The 18,718-nt window shown below is 40.1% G+C and overlaps 1 protein-coding gene across 8 annotated transcripts in view; it reads right to left on the reverse strand.

The window, feature by feature from the left end:
* Positions 1–18,718, reverse strand: part of SENP5 (SUMO specific peptidase 5) — a 51,197-nt gene that overhangs the window by 22,218 nt on the left and 10,261 nt on the right. For 2 of the 8 annotated variants that reach the window (XM_081831918.1, XM_081831914.1), the window contains exons 1-2: positions 14,281–14,367; positions 3,834–5,374 (exon numbers count right to left, since the gene is read on the reverse strand). In XM_081831918.1, the coding sequence (XP_081688044.1) occupies positions 3,834–5,343 (1,510 nt within the window). In that variant the 5' untranslated portion in view covers positions 5,344–5,374; positions 14,281–14,367. Of the gene's footprint in view, positions 1–3,833; positions 5,375–14,280; positions 14,387–18,718 lie in introns of those variants that run through there. The other 6 variants (XM_081831915.1, XM_006742869.3, XM_081831917.1 and 3 more) reach the window with 5 other exon arrangements.

Below are 18,718 nucleotides of genomic sequence, written 5' to 3' on the forward strand. Positions count from 1 at the left end.
AGAAACAGAAAAACCAAGTCCAGAAAAAGACCCCAAAACAGGGAGCAATTCATAACCACGGGGAAAAGATGAATTACTCAATAAATAGTATTAGAACGATTAACTAAATTTTATTTGCAGTCGGAATTCATTTTGATGTGAAGAATGTGGTAGGGATCCATCTTTACTTTTTTCCAAATAGCAAAATGTAAAAATAACACATTAATAATCTAGAAGAAAACAAGGTTGAACATTTTTATAAACTTGAAATGGCAACAAGCTCTAATTTTAAAATTAAATTTTAAATTTTATGACTTGTTACATATATGTACAGGATTGTAATGTTTATCAAGTCAAACTGGTATACTGCTTCTGAGGTTCCTATCATGCTTTAACATGTATTATCAATGTGAGATTATAAAATGGCCTCTTATATTTGTTTCTTCTTTTTTTTTTTTTTAAAGATTTTATTTATTTATTTGAGACAGAGAGAATGAGAGACAGAGAGCATGAGAGGGAGGAGGGTCAGAGGGAGAAGCAGACTCCCTGCCGAGCAGGGAGCCCGAAATGGGACTCGATCCCGGGACTCCAGGATCATGACCTGAGCCGAAGGCAGTCGCTTAACCAACTGAGCCACCCAGGCGCCCCATCTCTTATATTTGTTTCTTAACAGCTTTACTGAGCTGTGATTCACATCCACAAAAAAAAAAAAAAAAAATCACTCCTGAAGTGTACAATTTTTTTTTTGTATATTCAGAGCTGTGCAACCATTACTACCACCTAATTCAAGAACATCTGCATTACTCTACGAAGAAAATGTGTACCTGTTACCAGTCACTCCTCATTGCTCCCTCTTTCCAGCCCCTGGCAACTATTAACCTACTTTCTGTATCTCTATATTTGCCTACTCTGGACATTTCAAATCAATAGAATCATATAGTATGTGGCCTTTTGTGCCTGGCTTTTTGCACTTAGCACGTTTTCAAGGTTCATCTATACTACGTACAAGTTTGCATGTCTGTATTTCTAATTAAATTTTTAATCCATCTGGAATATATTAACATAGGCATCTATTTCTTTTCCTTCCAAAACCAATTTTATGCAATATTTAATATAATTATGAAATAAACTGTAGTAAGTATAACTGGCTCATGATAAATATCAGTCCACTGCAGTGAGCATAATGCGCAGTTATATTAGAGAAGAGCCAGCATTCAGCATTCCATGGAACTTAATATTAGCTAACGCTATAGAAGTCAGTTAAAGGAGCATCCACTATACCAACTGTCCCATACTGATTTCTATTCTAATTGCTCTATTAATCCTGATTACTTGGGTTCCTTTATTTGTTGAATTTGTCCTTTTCATTGTGCTGGCTTTCCTCAGATGTTTGGTGATTGATTGTGGCTTATCTGTACTTGGGTAATTTGCTGATGTGGGGAGGGCTGTGACGGGCAGTAGCTATTGCTCTGCCTTGAACTCTTCTCAGTGGGCATGGAAATGCTAAGCAAATCCCCAAAATGGTTCTTCTGGTTCTTCTTTTCTCCTTTAATCTATTAAGATAATTAATTACTTCACAGATCACCAAGTGTGCATTCTCTAAAAATCCCGTTTCCTCATGTCACACTATAGTTTTACTGTATGCCATAATCAATTTATCAGCTGCTTTTGGAATGCTACATCTCTATAAGTTGACCGGCATCTGTGTGTAAATGCTCACTTTTTCAGGTTTATGTATCATATCATGGTTCTGCTAACTTTATGGTAGGGAAATTTGTCTTTCTCTATTCTAGGGCAGTATAAACATCAGAAATAGTTTTGTTTTGTTTTTTTAAAGCTTTGCTAGGACTCTGTACTTTGTGTCTTTCTGTAGAGAAAAACTTTTTATACATACTTAATGGTTAGGAAAACAAGTGTTCAGAATTGTTTAAACTACCAACAAGTAATGCTCCTAACTCCCCAGAAAAAGCCCTTTATATCAATTTGACAGGGACGCCTGGGTAGCTCAGTTGGTTGGGCATCTGACTCTTGGTTTCACTCAGGTCAGGGGATCAAGCCCCAGGTTGAACTCCATGCTCAATGGGGAGTCTGGTTCCCCTCCCTCTGCCCCTCTGCATTGTGTGTTTGTGTGCGCATGCTCTAAAATAAATCCTTTAAAAAAAAAAAAAAAAAAAATTGGATACATCTTTCCAGATATGACCTATACAAATGCATGTGCACACATATATACATATACTTATCCTACATGTATGCATCTCTTAACAAAATGGCATCATTCTGTTTTGTAACTTGCTTTTTTCACTTTATATAGACAGCTTTCAGTTTCAAAATATGGATTGAATTTCTTCTTTAACAGCTTCATGGTATAATATTGCCTGGATGTGCTGTAACTTACATTTCCATAGAAATTTCTTTTAGTTGTCTCCAGTCTTTTACTACAAGGACAATACTACAAGTAATATCCCTGTACAAATATATTCATATCTGGGATAAACTCCAAGAAGGGGAATGGGTCAAAGATTGATATTGCCACACTGTCTACCAAAAATATTTACATCAGCTTACTCATGGGGTACATTTTGACGAGAAGACTTTTTAAAGGAGGATGTAAAAACTTGAAGCCATAAAGACAGGTAAGTTTCACAGTGAAGAACTGATAATTTCCTTTAAGCAAAATTACTACACACAAAGCCAGGGTACTTTTACCTTTGGGGAAGGAAAAACTTAAACTCTTACGACATTTATTTATTTTTTAAGATTTTATTTATTCATTTGAGAGAGACAGCACGAGCGGTGGGGGGGGGAACGACAGGCAGAGGGAGCAGCAGACTCCCCACTGAGCAAGGAGTCCGATGCAGGGCTTGATCCTAGGACCCTGGGACCATGACCTGAGCCAAAGACAGACGATTAACTGACTGAGCCACCCAAGCACCCCTCTTATGACATTTATAATTAAAATTTAACATTTTAGAATGATGCTAAGGTCCAGGAAGGTAGGAACCAGTGTTTCCTGCTCACTGCCAAATTCTTTAGCACAGTGTCTGTCATATAGGAAATTTTCATATACCGAATAAATAAAATAGAAATAACCCAATCCAATAGAAAAATAGGCAAAGGAAAATTATATACAAACAAAAAATGGCCAAGTAACACAGAAAAAGATGTTTGAACTTTAAACTTAAAAATGCAAATCAAAACAAAAACAAAAAACCCACACAAAATGCAAATCAAAACAACTCTTGGGGCACCTGGGTGGCTCAGGAGGTTAATCATCTGACTCCTGATTTCAGCTTGGGTCATGATCTCAGTGTTGTGTGACTGAGCCCCACATCAGGCTCCGCACTCAGCGAGGAGTCTGCTTGACATGCTTGCTCTCCCTTGCCCCATCCCCACCATGCACACACATGCGCCTCTCTCAAATAAATTAATAAAATCTTAAAAATTACCCCAAACTCTCATGATCTAGAAGATTACTAAAGTTTAACAAGTGTAAACTAGTTCAACTTTCTGGAGGGTAACTTCACAATTCTCTTAAAACTTTAAGTGTGTTCTTTCACCATCAATTCCACTACTACAGATTTAACTTACAGAAAAAAATTGTTTACGTATATAGAATAATTTTGTTGCACGTTCATTTATAGAAGGAAACTGGAAGCAACACAAATGTCTATCAACTAAGACTTAAATTATGGAACATCTAGGTCATACAGCAATATAGAAGGCTTCAAAGAGGAATGTCTAACTGCTTTAAGGGAAATCTATGTGTGGAAGGAGAAAACAGGACTCTCCTAGAAAAGATAATGGACAGCAATTGTGGGCTGGAGGTTGGGGGAGAATAAAGGAAGAGTGCATACCAGAAAGGCAGATTGACAGCTGTTCATCATCCACTGGAGAGGCTTTCTGACTGTTCTTCCCACTTCCTGCTTGATTTTCTAGTTTGAGTCCACTGCATGTCAGGGGAGCCTCCAGGGGACTTTTACAGTAAGGGTGGTCCAGCAACTTAGAACTAAGAATGTTCTGCTTGAGACATCCATCCTCATCCATCTGGCATGAGCTCTCATTCTGAGCAGTCTTTTCAGACACAGGCCCATCTACACTACTCACAGATTGATCTGCCCCACACAGTGACAGTTTTACTCTGTCATCACTGACAGTACTTGTCCGATTTTCCTGACCCAGAGTCATGACTTCTCTTTCGGTTTCCGAGATAAACATGTTACTAGAATGATGTTCTGGTAAGGGGATGTCATGAATCAGCTCTGTACACTCCCACTTAGGAGAGGAACAGGGTGACTGGTCCCAGGTATATGTGGCACTGCCATTCTGTTGGTCAGGGAATGCTTCATCTAAACTAAGCTCCTTGCCCAAGAAAGGGCTTCCTTTAGTGTGGCCATCAGGCACATGAGAGTTCTTTCCCTTCACCACAGCACTGCTGTCCATATCTGGAAAATACGGTTGATGCCGACAAGAAGGGTCTTTAGGTTCTGGGGAAGGGAATGGGCTGCAACTGCCACCCTCACCGTTTTCCCTAAGGGTCTCTTGATGGTCCCCAGTGACCTGCACCCAGCTTCGCTGGGCTTTTTTTAGCTTGCAAACTTTGCTTTTTGTTCTGAAGTGCTGGGATCTGAGAATCCTGTACCGGAATCTAATCATGGATAATTTCTCATACATCATAAAAGGAGATACTTTTATTCTTCTATGTTGGTTAAGTTGAAACTTTTTTGGAATCAGGGGTCCCCCATTCCTGTGGTGCTCCAGACCTTGGTAGCAGCCATAACAAAAGCGCTTTCTCTTATGGTTGCTCAAGGTGACCACAATTGTGCCACTCTCACCTGGACTCTGGCTCTCCCCATTGAACTTCATAGGAAAGTCAGAAGCTTGTGGCTCCGTCCTAGGTCTGTGACCATTGGCCTGACCTAAAACATTACTTGCTGGTAAGTCAGCAACTGCCTTCAAGACACTTTTCTCTCCACAGTATTCATGGTCAGAGTTCTTTGCTGAGGACAGCAGCCTCTCTGCTTGGAGTCTTAGGAGGGTCCTTGAGGAGGAAATGAAGTGTTTCGAGTCTTTTCTTTTCACTTTAGAGGACAAAGTACTAACATTTTGAGCAGCCACACTGGACTTTGTCTTAGCAAAAAAAGGTGCATCCTGGATCCACGTTTTCTGGATTTGAAGGGCCTTTTTTCTGCACTGGAAATGCTTCACCTGCCTGCTCCAAGTAATTGGCCTTCCCAATTTGGCTTTCAGAATGCATAAGTGTTGGTGAAAGCAGAACTTCTTAAAACCTCCAAACCCTGTATTCCATTTCTCAGAAAAGGCTAAATGGATTCCTTTCCTCCATAGAATTTTCTTCTGTTTTTTCATTTTTCTGATGCATAATGAGATCTTGATGAAGCTGAGAAAGAGAAGAGAAAGCAAAGTTACACTTCTACCCTAAAAATAAGGTCATAAAGATATAATCACAGCAACATAAGCTGCAAAATTCAAAGAAAAAGAAGAGCATATGAAATTCAGTTTAGACTATCAGACATAGGGGCGCCTGGGTGGCTTAGTCGGTTAAGTGACTGCCTTCAGCTGGGGTCATGATCCCTGAGATTGAACCCCACGTTGGGCTCCCTGCTCAGTACGGAGTCTGCCTCTCCCTCCCCACCGCTTGGTCTCTCAAATAAAAAAAAAAAAAATTTTTTTTTTAAAGATTTCATTAATTTATTTTACAGAGAGAGACACAGTGAGAGAAGGAACACAAGCAGGGGGAGTGGGAGAGGGAGAAGAAGGCTTCCCACCGAGCAGGGAGCCCAACGTGGGGTTCAATCTCAGGGATCATGACCCCAGCTGAAGGCAGTCGCTTAACCGACTAAGCCACCCAGGCACCCCTCAAATAAATAAAATCTTTAAAAAAGTAAAATAAAAAATAACAGACTATCAGACACAATGAAAGCCTTACCTGATTAAGGTTTTCCCCATATTGAAAACTGGAAGACATGAATACACTCACATGACCCCATTTGGTATAGCTGCCTCTGACAGAAATAAATTTTAAGAATCATTTCTAGGGGCGCCTGGGTGGCTCAGTCGGTAAGCATCTGCCTTCCGCTCAGGTCATGATCTCAGGGTTCTGGGATCGAGTCCCGCATCGGGCTCCCTGCTCGGTGGGAAGCCTGCTTCTCCCTCTCCCACTCCCCCTGCTTGTGTTCCCTATCTGTCTCTCTGTCAAATAAATAACAAAATTTAAAAAAAAAAAGGGAAGAAAGAAAGAAAAGTTGTATTACCTTTCTGTGCATCAGTTTTCTCTGGGGGGAAAAAAGGACTGAGCACACGTTTACCTCCATTCCCTCTCCAAATCCCAGTAAGACGACAGAAATGGGATTTTAAGAAAGGAAAAAACTCTCAAGGACAAAGAAAATTAAAAAGGAGACTAGAACAATACAATTTTGAAAGAAGAAAGCACACAGTTGAGTGATCACAGACTTACAGGAGGCCAAAAAAGTGAAAAATCTAAGCCAACAGTAGGGGAAGCCCAGAAGCAAGTCACAGGACCTCAGAAACGCTCAGGAACTAGAAGCAACAATACCCAAGAAGGGCAAGATAAGGGAGCTCAAAAAGGAAGGACTGGTTTAAAGTCTGATTAAGAAGCAGTTAGACCCCAAGATGCGCATTCTCCTTACACTCAAAAGTTTTACTTTCTGGGGAGGATGAACCAGGACAGTCAGGCACATCATGCACAACTGAGGGCAGGAGTACAACAGGATATATGACTTTATACAGTGAATTCCCACCCCAGCCCCCTTCCCCATTTAGATCCCAGAAAAAAGGTATATAGCCCCAAGGGGGAGATCAGCCCTGGGGGGCAGATACTGATATTTGGGGATGCCTCAACTAAACAGGCCTACACAATTACTCTACAGTGTACCCCAAAGTCTGAAGCAGTGAGATCCCAAATCCCTCCCCCAACTCCACATAGCAAGTAACTGCCCTTTCACTACCCAAGTCTGTAAGTTTAGTCTTCAGAGAGAGTAAAACTGAAGCTCTGCAGCCAGGGGGATCTCAGGCATAATATGAAGATGGAATTATATACTGAATATATGAACCCCAACACTTTCCCACTCACATCTCAGAACCCTGGTAGTTTGTCTTATCCATCCAAGTAGGAGATTAGAAGATTCTTCTCTGGAGAATCTGATTAGTCCACAAGACAATACATAAATACAGGTATCCCCACAAAATGGCCCAGGATGGCCCAGAGTGCACCCGAAGTTGACAAGTCCCACGACATGCTCACAATTTCCAAGCAACCTCTTAATGGTTGTTCTTTAAAATAACAGGATAACCAGGGGTGCCTGGGTGGCTCAGTCGGTTAAGCGACTGCCTTCGCCTCCAGTCGTGATCCCAAGGTCCTGGGACTGAGTCCCATATTGGGTTCCTTGCTTGGCAGGGAGTCTGCTTCTCCCTCTGCCTGCTGCTCCCCCTGCTTATGCCCTCCCCCCTCTCTCTCTGGCAAATAAATAAATAAAATCTTAAAAAAAAAAACAACAGGATAACCAAGATTCACCAGATTTCTAAGGCTTGAAAAGTGGACCAAAACAAACAGCTCATAATAAGTTTTTGCTTTTTTTAGAGTAGTCAACTTGAAAAAACTAAGGGGGGGAGGGGAGTTATTGTTTAATGGGTACAGAGTTTCAGTTTAAGATGAAAAAGGTTCTGAAGATGGACTGTTGGCCATGGTTGCACAACAATGTGAATGTATTTAATGCCACTGAACTGTATACCTAAAAATGATTAAAATGGTAAATGTTATGCTACCTATATTTACCTATACACTAAAAAGATAAGATGGAAGAAAAAAACTAACACTATCTACAAAGAAAAAAAAATAGGTCCACTGGGAGGGAAAGAAAAGAATAGGCTGTTATATTTTTTAAGGAACAATCAAAAACAATAAGGACCTTGGAAATGTAAAATAGCAGAATTAAAAACCTCAATATAGAGTAAAGGGCTGGGGCGCCTGGGTGGGTCAGTCGATTAAGCATCCTTTTCAGCTCAGGTCATGATCTCAGAGTCATGGGATCAAGCCCCATGTCAGGGTTTGTCCCTCTCCCTCTGCTCCTCCCCCAGCTCTCTCTCTCTCAAATAAATAAATCTTTTTTTTTTTTTTTAAAGGTGGGGAGGGTGCCTGGGTGCCTGTCAGTTGGGCAACCAACTTGATTTTGGTTCAGGTCATGACTCAGGGTGGTGAGATTGAGCCCCACATCAGGCTCTGTGCTCAACAGGGAATCTGCTTGAGGTTCTTTCTCTCCCTCTCTCTCTGCCCCTGCCCACGCCCCTGCATGTGCTCTCTCTCTAAAAAAAATAAATCTTTTTTTTTTTTTTAATTTTATTTATTTGACAGAGAGACAGGGCACACAAGTGGGGGGAGTGGGAAAGGGAGAAGCAGGCTTCCCTCCGAGCAGGGAGTCCGACACGGGGCTCAATCCCAGGACCCTGAGATCATAACCTGAGCTGAGGCAGACACTTAACAACTGAGACACCCAGATGCCCCTAAAAAAATAAATCTTAAAACAAAACAAAAAAAGCTTGATGGAAAAATGGGGAAAGACAGGAGACAATTCACAAATAAAGATTTTTAAACAACCCTTAGACAAGATGTTCAACTACACTTAAAAAAAATGGACAAAGGGTGGGGTTGGGGAGTTGCCCAAAATGGGTGGAGGAGGTCCAAAAGGTACAAACTTCCAGTTATAAAGTCAGTCAGTCATGGAAATGTAATGTACAGCAGGGTGACTATAGTTAATAATGCTGTACGTATATTTGAAAGTTGCTAAGAGTAAATCTTAAAAATTCTCATCACAAGAAAAAAGACTTGATTACCATGTATGATGGTGAATGTTAACTAGACTTACTTATAGTGATGATTTTGCAATGTATACAAATAGCAAGTCATGTTTTACAACTGAAACGGATATAATACTATATGTTAACTATACCTCAATAAAAACACTGGCAAAAATGACAACACATTCTGTTGGTGGCAGAAATGAAACTTTCATACTTTGCTGGTAGGAATACAAACTAATAAAATCCTTCTGGAAGGGAATTTGGTAATACCTAACAAAACCAGGTAAGTATTTACCTTCTAATCCAGCAACCCCATTTTTAGTAATTTATCCTTAAGAGACACCTCCAATAATAATGAAAATACACAATACAAGGTTATTTACTGCAACACTGTAATTACAAAATACTGAAAACCTAAAAGGACCGTAGCTGAATAAAGTATGGTTCTTCCACACAATGAGTGAAGCTATAAAAGAATAAAGATAGGGGCATCTGGTTGGCTCAGTTGGTAGAGCACCCAACTCTTAATCTTGGGGCTGTTGAGTTCAAGCCTCACGTTGGGTGTGAAGATTACTTAAAAAAATTTGAGGAACTCCATGAACTAATATGGAATGATTTCCAGGTTAGGTGAAAAAAAAGTTCAAATCAGTATCAATAGTGTGCCACCATGACGGTAGCACATAGACAGCTGCAAGCTCAGAGAGTTCACAAAACCACCCTAAGGTTTGATAATTTGCCAGAAGGACTCACAGAACCCACTGAAAACTATTATATTCATAGTTATGGCTTATTAAAGCTGAAGAATATGGATTAAAATCAGCCAAGTGGAGAAGCACATAGGGCAAAGTCAAGAGAAGTAACAAGTAACAAGTGGAGCTTCCAGTTGTCCTCTTTACCATGGAGCCAGGACAGCTTTACCCTCCTGATATCAGTGTGTGACAATATTGCCAGCCAGGAAGGCTCACCTGAGCCTTGATATCCAGAGTTTCTACTGGGGGTTTTTAGGCATAAATGATTGCTCACATGACAGAGCTCAGTCTTTCAGCCCCTCTGGAGATCCACTGATGCCAAAGTCATTACCCTAAATCATACCGTTGGTCTTTCTGGCATGGCCAACCCCATCCTAAATCATGCTGTCTGTTAGACTGTTGATATCCAAAGCCCCCACGCAAATTCTGTTAGACTGTTGGTGATCCAAGGCCCCCAGGCAAATACAGACATTCCAATCAGGGATGACAGTCCAAGGGCTGAGAGATTACCTCCCAGAAGCCAAGGACAAAGGATTTCTCTTGGGGCAAAGTTAAATTCTTTACCAAGCAGCCACCTTTCATAAAAGAAAAAATAAGAAAATAAACATGTATCTGCCCTTTTGTGACCCCCCCAAAAGACAAAATAAAAATATAAATATGAGGAGGATAAACCAGAAACTAATGAGAATAGTAACCTATAGGGCACGGTAGATGTGAATGGGATGGGGCGCCTGGGTGGCTCAGTTGGTTAAGCGACTGCCTTCGGCTCAGGTCATGATCCTGGAGTCCCGGGATCGAGTCCCGCATCGGGCTCCCTGCTCGGCAGGGAGTCTGCTTCTCCCTCTGACCGTCCTCCCTCTCATGCTCTCTGTCTCTCATTCTCTCTCTCTCAAATAAATAAATAAAAAATCTTAAAAAAAAAAAAGATGTGAATGGGATGAAAAAAAATGAGGAAAAGGAAAATGACAGAAGGATGAGAGAAGAGTGGCACCTCTCTAAATATGCCTGTTTGAAAAGTTCTGACTTTTGCAACCACGTTAATGCTTCATATACTTAAAAAATATACCAATAAAATTAAAATCAACCAGAATGCAAGAGGAATCCAAAATGAAATACAAATAACAAATGATCCTAACTGTATGACAAATAGATAACCTAACTACACTGAAAAAAAGTAGAGGAGGGAAAAATTAGCCAAATTTTAGAAAACATTTTGACTGTACAGGACTAGAATCAGAAGGACTGTATACAAATACTGTCCTTTACAGGTGCCTCAGTCGGTTAAGCATCTGCCTTCAGCTAGGGTCATGATCTCAGAACCCTGGGATCGAGCACCAAGTCAGGTTCCCTGCTCAGCAGGGAGCCTGCTTCTCCCTCTCCAACTCACTCTGCTTGTGCTCTGTCAAATAAATAAATAAATAAAATCTTAAAAAAAAACAATAAATAAATAAATAAATAAAATAACAACTAGGACATAAAGAGAACTAGCCCTACAACACTGTTAAAAGGTAAGGGAGTTGCTGGGACTTTCTCAGAGCTGAAGGGACTAGCACGTGCCAGTTTACAATCCCCCCTCCACCTTGATGGCATGGATAGGGTCAGGGTCTGGGTGTTCTAACTGGCTTACTGCCTCAGTGAGCCCCGGGCTTCTGGCCTTCACCAGCCCCAGCCATCCCACCAGAGTACCCTCTGTGCAAACAGTTCCAGAACACCCCAGCTTACACCCACTTCAGCTTTAGCTTCTACCAGAGCACCCTCTGTGCAGAAAGCACAGGGACTGCACCAGCCATGCCCACTTCAGTTTTAGCTGCCCTGCCTGGGTACTCTATGCACAAACAACCGCAGGACTCCCCTGGCCTATACCCACATCAGCTTCAGCTGTCCTGCCAGAGGCCCCTCTGTGCAAAAAGCCTCAGGACCACCCCAGGCAAGCCCACTTCAGCTCTGGCCATGCCACCAGGGCAGCCCCAGTGCAGAATGCACCACAAGCCCCGGGCCACACCAACCACAGCTCCAGACAGTCACCAAGTCACCAGGCACATACAGTCTACACAGGGAACACCATATTCAAGACTATTCCTTCAAGTTTACAAGTAGCTGTTCTGCCCAATTCGTAGAAGCAAACACAGGAAGTCAAGCAAAATGAGATGGGGGAATATGCTCCAAGCAAAAGAACAAGACAAAAGCTCAAAAAAAGAACTAAATGAAACAGAATAAGCAAATGTCTGATAAGAGTTGAAAGTAATTCTCTTAAAGATGTTCAATGGACTGGAGAGAAGAATGAAAGAACTCAGTGAAAACTTCCAACAAGGATACAGAAAATGTAAACAAGAACCAATCAAAGTTGAATACAGTAAAACTAAAATGAAAAATACATTAGAGGGAATCAACAGTAAATCAATGGATGAGAAGAAACGATCAGCATCTGGAAGACAAGGTAATAGAAAGCCCCTAAGCTGAAAAGTAAAAAGAAAAAAAAAATTTTAATGAGGTACATTAAGCAATCTCTTGGACAGTATCAAGCAAACAAACACTCACATCACAGGGGTCCTGGAAGGAAAAGAGAGAGAGAGAAGGGGGCAGAAAACTTATTTGAAGAAATAATACGTTAAAACTTTCCTAACTAGGGGAAGGAAACAGATATCCAGGTTCAGTAAAGATAGAGAGTTCCAAACAAGAGGAACCCAAAGAGGTCCAAAACATAACACATAATAACTAAAATGTCAGAGTTTAAAGATAAAGAGAGAATTTTAAAAGAGGCAAGAGAAAAGCAAAAAGTTACATACAAAGGAAACCCCATGAGGTTATCGGCTGATTTTTCAACAGAAACTTTGTAGGCCAGGAGTGCCTGGGTGGCTCAGTCGGTTAAGCACCTGCCTTTGGTTGAGGTCATGATCCCAGGGTCCTGGGATCAAGCCCCACATCAGGCTACCTGCTAAGCAGGGAGTCTGCTTCTCTCTCTCCCTCTACCTGCTGCTCCCCCTGCTTGTGCACCCTCTGTCAAATAAATAAATAAAATCTTAAAAAAAAAAAAAAAAAAAGAAAAGAAAAAGAAATTTTGCAGGCCAGCATGTGGAAAGGAAAAAAGCTATATCCAAGAATATTCTACCTGACAAGATGATCATTCAAAATTGAAAGAGAAAATTTCCGAAACAAACGTTAAAGGAGTTCATTACCACTAAACTGGCCTTACAAGAAATGTTAAAGGGACTTCATTAAGTGGAAAAGGCAATAATTAGATGTAAGAAAATAATGAATTAAAAGATGTAAAATATGAAAACATGTACATAAAATGTGGAGGGAGAATAAAACAAGTTCTTTTAGACTGTGTCTGAAGTTAAACAACCAACTTAATATATGTTCACTGCTATATACTTAGGATACTTATATATGAATCTCATGGTAATCACATACCCAAAATCTATAACAGATACACACAAAAAAATAAAAAGCCAAATAAAACACTACAAAAGTCACCAACCACAAAGCGAGCAAAAGAAACAGAACTACAAAAATAATCAGAGAACAATTTAAAAAATGGCAATATATACTTACCAATAATTATTTTAAATGTAAATGGTCTAAATGCTCCAAACAAGACACAAAATGGCAGAATCAAAAAAACAAGACCCATCTATATGCTGCCTACAAGGGACTCACTTCAGACCTAAACACACATACAGGGGTGCCTGGGTGCCTCAGTCGGTTAGGTGTCCAACTCTTGGTTTCAGCTCAGGTCATGAGCCCACGTAGGGCTCTGCGCTCAGCAAGGAATCCGCTTGAGATTCTCTCCTCCTCCCTCCATCCACTCCTCCCCCGACTCACTCTCTCAAATAAATAATATCTTTATTCCCCCCCCAAAAAAAGACATATACAGGGGCACCTGGGTGGCTCAGTTGGTTAGGGAACAACTCTTGGTTTCAGCTCAGGTCATGATCTCAGGGTTATGATATCAAGCCCCACATCGGGCTCTGTGATAGGCACAGAGTTTGCTTGAGATTCTCTCTCTCCCCCTCTCCCTCTGCCCCTCCCCCTGCTCATGCTCTCTCTCAAATAAATAAAAATCTTAAAGTTAAAATTAAAAAAGACATATACAAACTGGAAGTGAAGGGATGGAAAAAGATATTCAATGCAAATGGAAATGGGAGAGGAAAAAAAAGCCAGGGTGGCAACAACACTTATACCAGACAAAACAGATATTAAAACAAAGACCATAATAAGAGACAAAGAAGGAAAAGAAGAAAAAAAAAAAAGAGAAACAAAGAAGGGCATTACATAATGATAACATCAATCCCAACAAGAGGATATAACAATTGTAAATGTCTATGTGTCCAATACTGGAGCACTAAATACATAAAGCAAATATAACAGACATAAAGGAAGAAACGGACAGTAATATAATAATAGTAAGAGACTTTTAACACCCCTACTTATATCAATGGGTAGATCATCCAGGCAGAAAATAAGGAAACAATGTCTTTGAATGACACATTAAACCACAGGGACATAACTGATATATACTGAACATTCCACCCAAAAACAACAGAATATACATTTTTTCAAGTGCACATGGAACATTCTCCAGGACAGATTACATGTGATGCCACAAAACAAGTCTCAATAAATTTAAGAAGACTGAAATCCTATCATGCGTCTTTTCCAACCAGAATGGACAGGATGAAACTAGAACTCAATCACAAAAAAAATGGAAAAGGGGTACCTGGTTGGCTCAGTCAGAAGAGAATGTGGCTCTTGATCTTGGGGTTGAGTCCAAGCCCCATGCTGGCTGTAGAGATTACTTTTAAAATAAATAAATAAATAAATAACTATAAAAAAGGAAAAACACAAACATGTGAAGGTTAAACAACATGCTACTAAACACCCAATGGATAAACAAAGAAATCAAAGATGGGGCTCCTAGGTGGCTCAGCTGATTAAGTATCTGTCTTCAGCTCAGGTCATGATCCCAGGATTCTGGGATCAAGCTCCACATCGGGCTCCCTGCTCAGCGGAGAGTCTGTTTCTCCCTCCCCCTCTGCCTGCTTAACCTCGCACTCATGCTGTCTCTCACACGCACTCTCTCATGCTCACTCTCAAAATCTTAAAAAAGAAAACTACAGGCCACTATCCCTGATGAACATAGTTGCAAAAATCCTCAACAAAATATTAGCAATCTGAGTTCAAGAATACGCTAAAAAGAACCCAATGAGCCACCCAGACTTGCAAGTGTCTTCCTTTTGCTCAGGTCATGATCCCAGGGTCCTGGGATTGAGTCCTGCATCGGGCTCCCTGCTCAGTGGGGAGCCTGCTTCTCCCTCTGCCTGCCGCTCCCCCTGCTTGTGTGTGCTCTCTCTCTCTCTCCGACAAATAAATAAAATCTTACCAAAAAAAAAAAAGAATATGATAAAAACAGGACACCCAGGAGGCTCAGGTCATGATCCCAGGGTCCTGGAATTGAGTCCAGCATTGGGCTGCTTGCTCAGCAGAGTCTGCTTCTCCTTCTGCCTGCTGCTCCCCTTGCTTGTGCTCTGACAAATAAGTAAAATCTAAAAAAAAAAAAAAAAAAAAAATACAATAAAAGGGGGGGGGGCGCCTGGGTGGCTCAGTCAATTAAGTGAATATCCTGAGCTGAAATCAGGTCCTGATCTCATGGGTCATGAGATTGAGTCTCGCCAACGGGATCGTGCTCAGGAGTCTGCTTGGATATTTTCTCCCTCTGCCCTTACATAACCAACTTGCACATGTGCTCTCTTGCTCTTTCTCTCTCAAATAAATAATTAAAAAAAAAAAAAGAATACAGGGGTGCCTGGGTGGCTCAGTCAGTTAAGAGTCTGCCTTCGGCCCAGGTCATGATCTCAGGGTCCTGGGATCAAGTCCAACATGCTGCTCCCTGCTTCTCCCTCTCCCTCTACCCCTACACCCTGCTCGTGCTCTCTCTCATGCACTCTCTCAAATAAATAAAATCTTAATAAAAAAAAAAGAATATGATAAAAGGTTCATTCAGCATGATCAAATGGAATGGATTCTGGGAAGGCAAGGATGGCTCCAATATTTGCAAATCAATCAACATGATATATACCTCATTAGCAAAATGAAGGACAAAAATATGATCATCTCAATAAAAAGTATTTGACAAAATTTAACACCTTTTCATGATAAAAACTCTCAACAAAGTGGGTTTAGAGAACATACCAGAACATAATAACAGCCATACACGAAAAACCCACAGCTAACATCAACTCAATGGTGAAAAACTGAGAGCTTTTCCTCTAAAATCAGGAACAAGACAAGAATGTCCAGTCTCACCACTTTTATTCAACACAGTACTGTTAATTCCTAGTCACAACAATTACACAAGAAATAAATGACATCCATATTTGTAAGGAAGAAGTTAACTGTCACTATTTGCAGATGACATACTATACATAGAAAAACCTAAAGACTCCACCAAAAAGCTTTTAGAATAAATGAATTCAGTAACTTTGCAGGATACAAAATTAACACACAGAAATCAATTGCATTTCTGTTCACTAATAACAGTAGCAGAAAGAGAAATTAAAACAATTATAAGTGCATGAAAAAGAATACCTAAAAATAAACTTAACCAAGAAAGTGAAAGACCTTACTGTGAAAATTGTAGAGCACTGATGAAAGAAATTGAAGATGACACAATGGAAAGATATGCCATGCTCATGCATTGAAAGATTATTAAAATGTCCATACTATCCAAAGCAATCTATAGATTCAATGCAATCCCTATCAAAATAACAATAGCATTTTTCACAGAACTATAACAAATAATAGTAAAATTTGCGTGGAACTACAAAAGACCCTGAATAGCCAGAGCAATTCTGATGAAGAACCACCAAAGACAGAGGTATCACAATCCCAGAATCAAGAGCCCAGAAATAAACCCATGCTTATATGGCCAATTAACCTACAACAAAAGAGATCAGAACATACAATGGGGGGAAAAAGGTCTCTTCAATAAATAGTGCTGGGAAAACTAGAGAGCCACATGCAAAAGAATGAAACTGGACTACTTCCTTAAACCATACACAAAAATTAACTCAAAATGGATTAAAGACCTAAACGTGAGATCTGAAACCATAAAACTCCTAGAAGAAAACGTAGGCAGTAATTTCTTTGACATCAGCCGTAGCACCACTTTTCTAGATATGTCTCTTAAGGTAAGGGAAACAAAGGCAAAAATAAACTACTGGAACTACACCAAAATAAAAGGCCTTTGCACAGCAAAGGAAACCATCAACAAAACATAAAGGCAACCTCCTGAATGGGAGAAGATATTTGCAAATAAAATATCTGAAAATGCCCAACATCATTAATCATCAGGGAGATACAAATCAAAACCACAATGACATTATCACCTTACACCTCTTAGAATGGCTAGGAAAAAACAAACAATAACAAGTGTTGGTAAGGATGTGGAGAAAAAGGAAACATCATGTACTGCTGGTGGGAGTGTAAATTGGTACAGCCATTGTAGAAAACGTATAAAAAAATTCCCCCCCTAGGGGCACCTGGGTGGCTCAGTCATTAAGTGTCTGCCTTCGGCTCAGGTCACGATCCCAGGGTGAAGGGCAGTGGGAGACACAGGTGTCCAGTTAGGCAAAGAGTCACTCATGGGAATAAAAGGTACGGCATAGGGAACAGTTCATGATATTATAACAGCAATGTATGGTGACAGATGTTAGCTACACTGATGAGCACAGCATAACATATAAACTTGTTGAATCATTGTGTTGTGCACCTGAAACTACTGTTACATTGTGTCAACTATACTTCAACTAAAAAATTAATTTAAAAATATATATAGCGGGCTCCCCACTCAGCGGGGAATCTGCTTCTCCCTCTGCCCCTGCTCTCACTCTCTCTCACATAAATAAAATCTTTAAAAAAAATTATTTTAAAAATATAAAAAAATATATTTACATACAAACTTATTTACTCATTGTTTATAACTATGAATTAACTTATATAATTTATGTACTTATATATTACATAAATATATTTATGTAAATATTTTTATTTGTATATAAAATCAAGAATAAGATGGGCAATGATCTTAATAGCAAGATTATAAACTAGAAGAGAAAGTATAAATACTTTCAAAGGTCTGAGGGAAAGTTACTTTCAACACAGAACTTGCAACTCAGCCAAATCATCAATCAAAACAGGATAGAAGTAAGGTTTTCAGAGACGTAAATTATCAAAATATAGAACTACCATGCATCTTTTTCTCAGGGAACCACAGGAGGAGGTACTCTGACAAAATGAGGGAGTAAATCAAGAAAGACCGGAGACCCAGGAAATAAGATCCAAAACAATATGCAGGGAAGAGAAATACTAAAGAAAAAGGCAAAGAAAGATCACAAAGTGACAACTGTGTCTCAGTCCTAGAGAGCCACCAATCCAGAAGAAAGAGGTCAAAAGGATTTGGAAGAGAGGTCTCCAAAAATGTGAAATTGACAGAATTACTAAAGTGTCTGAATACAAAGAGGAAATACAACTGGAAGAGAGCTTGAAGATAACTTAGTAATAAGTACAGAGAACTAAAAAGACTACTAACTTCAGGGACAAGAAAAAGTTGTACAAGAAAGGAAAAACAGGGGCATCTGGGTGGCTCAAGTCAGTTAAGCGTCTGCCTTCGGCTCAGGTCATGATCCCAGCGTCCTGGGATCAAGCCCCCCATGGGGCTCCCTGCTCAGCAGGGAGTATGCTTCTCTCTACCCCTCTGCCACCCCCCCTGCTCATTCTCTCTAATAAATAAAATCTTTGAAGAAAAAAAGGAAAAACAATCACTGTAAATCAGAGTAATACATAGCTTAGCTGTAACTACCATTTACATAATCATAAGAAGGTAAAGACTGATCTAACCCAATGGTTCTCAACCAGATACCCCATATCATACCTTAACCCAACATTTGGAAATGTGTGGGAAATTCTTGGTTATTAAAATGAATTCAGGTTGGTATTGATATTTAGTGCCCAGTGTAATGTTAAATATCATGTAATAGGATAAAGAATGGTCTCATCCAAAATGACAACACTGCCCCTACTGAGAAAAATTGCTTCTAGCCAAAATTACAGTATCACTATACAATGAGAATAGGTAGAAGGTAGATAAGATGTGTACA

The sequence above is a fragment of the Leptonychotes weddellii genome, chromosome 1 (assembly GCF_054177405.1).
Source record: "Leptonychotes weddellii isolate Sample4059 chromosome 1, ASM5417740v2, whole genome shotgun sequence".
Classification (NCBI taxonomy): Eukaryota; Metazoa; Chordata; class Mammalia; order Carnivora; family Phocidae; genus Leptonychotes; species Leptonychotes weddellii.